This window comes from Camellia sinensis, chromosome 9, assembly GCF_055761805.1.
Source record: "Camellia sinensis isolate YWXY chromosome 9, ASM5576180v1, whole genome shotgun sequence".
Classification (NCBI taxonomy): domain Eukaryota; kingdom Viridiplantae; phylum Streptophyta; class Magnoliopsida; order Ericales; family Theaceae; genus Camellia; species Camellia sinensis.
This window is the reverse complement of record NC_138969.1, coordinates 86,037,672-86,041,543: the sequence shown is the minus strand read 5'-3', so window position 1 is coordinate 86,041,543 and position 3,872 is coordinate 86,037,672. Positions and strand designations below refer to the sequence as shown.

Sequence of the window (3,872 nt, the reverse complement as noted above, 5' to 3'; positions counted from 1 at the left end):
GGAACATCAGCTTAAGATTTTCCAATCAATTATGAAGTAACAACATTTTGTAAAGAACAAAATCGAACTAGTATTTTATTAATCAATACTTCAGCTAAAATTACATAGTCAAAATAAAGAAAAATTAATGATAGAAGAACTTCAAATTGCTAGTATTGCAAGGTCTTTGCAATTCCTTGCCATCACTATCTTTTAGCTGATATGCACTATTGCTTGCAACCGAGATGATTCTATATGATCCTTTTCAGATTGGGCCGAGCTTGCCCTTCTGGGATCTTTTTTTTGTTGCCGACTACCTTCCTTAGGATGAGGTTTCCAATTTGGAACTCCCTGGGATTCACTTTCTTGTTGTATACTCTAGCAAGTCTCTGCTAGTATGCCCCAACCGAATTGATGCTCTCTCCATTCTTTCTTCTATCAAGTCCAAATCTTGGGCTAAGAATGCATCATTCATTCCATTCTCTACTCTCTAAGTCTTGAATCTAGGAATGTTGATCTCAAGTAGTATAACGGCCTCAGTGTTATAAGCCATGCCAAACAGTGATTCTCCAGTATATCTTCTCGGCATAGTGCGATATGCCCATAAAACATTAGGTAGCTCCCCCACCCACTTGCCTTTGGCTGCTTCCAATCTCTTCTTTATTTCATCTAAGATGGTCTTATTAGAGACTTCAGCTTGGCCATTGCTTTTAGGGAAGTTGGAAGTTGAGTAATAGTTCTTGATCTTGTACTTCGTACAGAAGTTCTTGATCAACTTGCTATCAAATTGGGCGCCATTGTCTACCACAATGGCTCTTGGGATCCCAAATCTATTAATGATGTTCTTCCAAATTAAATTTCTCAAATCAACATCTCAGATTTTGGCCAAAGGTTCTGCCTCCACCCACTTCGTGAAGTAGTATGTGACTACCAGCAAGTACTTCCTTTGTCCAATTACCTTGGGCAATTGCCCAATCAGATCCATGCCCCATTGGGAAAATGGCCAAGGACTGGATACTGGGTTCAGATCTACAACTGGCTAGTGTATCGAAAGTGCGAACCTTTGACACTTCTCACTTCTTAACATAGGCTTCACATGTAGGGCCACTAGTATCCTTGTGATATGGCTCTATGGGCAAGAGATCTGCCCCCTACATGGCTTCCACAAACTCCTTCGTGGATCTCGTACAAGAAGTCTTCTACTTAGGAATGGTGCACATATCGCAATAAAGGTCCAGTGATGGACCTTCTGTACAAGTGGCCTTCTGCCGACAAGCAGAATCTTGTCGACTTTAGCTTGACCTTGTGAGCCTCCTTTTTGTCTTCTGGCAGTTGGCCATCTTTGATAAACTTGACCAAGGCATCTATCTAGCTTGTGCTCAGCTCTATGCACATTGCCTCGTATTCTGTTATTAGAGGTTCCACACTTGGGCCTAACAAGTAGTCTACCATGATTGTTCTCGGTGTGTCTGACTTTACAGCACTGGCAAGGATGGCCAGTGCATCCACGTGGCTGTTGTCTTTTCGATAGACTTGTTGTAGCCGACAACTCTAAAATTGTGCTAACAATTTGATGACCACTTTCATGTAGGCCACCATCCTCTCATCTCAGGTGGTTTACTCTCCGGTAGCTTGGTTCACGATAAGTTGGGAGTCACAGTAGACTACCACCTCATTGGTTTCAACTACCGCTGCTAGTTTCAATATGGCAATCAATGCCTTGTATTTTGCTTCATTATTTGAGGCCTTGAACCCCAGTCAAATTGATTGCTCTACCATTTGGCCATCTGGTGAAACTAGCACCACTCTTGTCCCCACTCCTTATCAGTTTGAACTGCTATCGACAAAAAGGCGGAAGGACTTGCCATTGTAAATATCATGAGGCTTTAGCTTCTCTTGCTTTTCCTTTTGTTCTGTTGGTTTGGGGTTCTCTGCTATAGTTGTGTTTCCTTTGGTTCTTCTGCACACCCTAGGCCTAGGTTCATAGGTCTTGGCTTCTGGCTTGTGCTCGGTGTAAACTCAACAACGAAGTCGGCCAAAACATGGCCTTTGATTGATGTCCTTGGTTTGTATTCTATGTCTTATTGACCTAGAACTACAACCCATCATGCAATTCATCCCGACAAGTCTCTGTGTTACAATAGAGACTTCAGTGGATGTTCCACAAGCACCATGATCTTGTGGGCCTGAAAATAATTGTTCAGTTTCTTTGAAGCCATTACTAGAGCAAGTGCTAGTTTCTCCAGGGGCAGGTATCTTGTCTCTGCGCTCGCCAGAGTTTTGCTCACATAATATATTGTCTTCTGTTCTCCATCGTCTTCTCAGATAACCAAAGCGCTGACAGCCTGGTCTGAGACTACCAAGTACAAAAATAGTTCCTCTCTTGGAATTGGATTTGACAACACAAGTAGGGTTGTCAAACACCTCTTCAAATTGGCTAGGGCGACTTCGCATGCATATGTCCATAGAAAATTTGTGGCCTTTTTTAGCAGTTTGAAGAATAGTCTGTAGTTATCCCAACTCCAACTGATGAATCTGTTCAGCGTGACTACCTTGCCGGTCAAAATTTGGACCTCCTTTGTTGCTGTCGAGCTTTTCAGATCAAGGATAGCCTTGATCTGATCAGGGCTTGGTTCAATTCCTTTCTTGGTCACCAGATATCCTAGGAACTTACCAGATCCTACTCTAAAAGCGTTCTTCGAGGCATTTAGACGAAGCCGATATGCCTTCAAGATCTCAAAAACTTCTTTCAGATTGGCTAGATGATCTGAAGGTTCCTTGCTCTTCACAACCATGTCATCGATATAGATTTCCACGGTCTTGCCAATTAGATGTTTGAATATCCTGATCACTAACCTCTGGTACGTTGCCCCTGCATTCTTCAGTCCAAAGGGCATCACTCCATAATAATAGAGTCCTTTGGGAATGATGAATGTTGTCTTCTCTTCATCAAGTGCATACATGGCTATCTAATGATAACCTCTATATGCATCAAGGAAGCTCATCCTTTCATGTCCTGAGGTGGCATCCACAAGCTGATCTATCTTCAGTAAAGGGAAAGTCCTTCGGACAAGCCTTATTCAGGCTTGTGAAGTCCACTCAAGCCCTTTGTTTGTCATTCTTCTTTTCAACTACCATAATGCCAAGTCGGGTAGTTCACTTCTTGGATTGCCTACGCTTCCAACTGTTTCTCTACTTCTTCTTCTACTACTTCCACATGGACCAATGTCAGTCGTCTTGCTCTTTGGATCACAGGTTTGGCTGACCTATCCATGTTGAGCTTGTGGCAAGTGATTTTGGGACTAAGCCCTAACATCTCATACAATGTCCAGGCGAACACCTCTATATTATCTCTTAAGAATGTGTCCAATTTTCTTTCTTTTTCCTCTACTAGACCGAAGCTGAGGAGAAAGAATCATTATTCATTCGCTTCCTATACCAAAACCTTTTTCAAAGGCTCTTTGCCAATATCATCCAAGACCTCTTGGTCTTCGCCTTCTATTTCTGCAATCTTTGCTTCTTTAACATTGCAAGTGTACTTCATTACTACCATGGAGTAATTTTTTGCCTGCACTTGGTCTCTCCTCACCTCCTCAATCCCAAAGTCGGTTGCAAACAGCAACAATTGGTGCAGAGTTGAGGGAACATCCTTCATAATGTGCAGCCAAGGCCTTCCCAATATGATGTTGTATAAGGAAGTGAAGTCTATCATGGTGAACTCCGTGGTAATAATCTTGTTCCTTCCTGAATCTCTAGGTTTGGGGTTCCTAATGGCCACATCAGGGTTCCATTGAATCCGACCATGGGGCTATCAGACTGCTCCAAGTCATCCTTGTGAAGGCCAAGCTCCCTGTAACATCTGACATGCATGATGTCATGGGAGCTACCTTGAT

At 42.7% G+C, this 3,872-nt stretch overlaps 1 protein-coding gene across 1 annotated transcript; it reads right to left on the bottom strand.

The window, feature by feature from the left end:
- Positions 1 to 469: 469 nt before the first annotated feature.
- On the bottom strand, positions 470 to 2,198 carry LOC145799595 (uncharacterized). Its single transcript, XM_082889193.1, has 2 exons — positions 2,119 to 2,198; positions 470 to 809 (listed from the first exon to the last, which is right to left on the bottom strand). Exons 1-2 carry the CDS (start codon positions 2,196 to 2,198, stop codon positions 470 to 472), a joined length of 420 nt encoding a protein of 139 aa, XP_082745319.1.
- Positions 2,199 to 3,872: the final 1,674 nt, after the last annotated feature.

What these genes read in the sequence shown, in the direction of transcription:
- LOC145799595 (XM_082889193.1), bottom strand. Translation starts at nt 2,198, where the DNA reads ATGGCTTCAAAGAAACTGAACAATTATTTTCAGGCCCACAAGATCATG. An exon ending in CATCCACTGAAGTCTCTATT is followed by an intron (nt 810 to 2,118) that starts GTAACACAGAGA and finishes CATCATTAATAG; the next exon opens with ATTTGGGATCCCAAGAGCCA.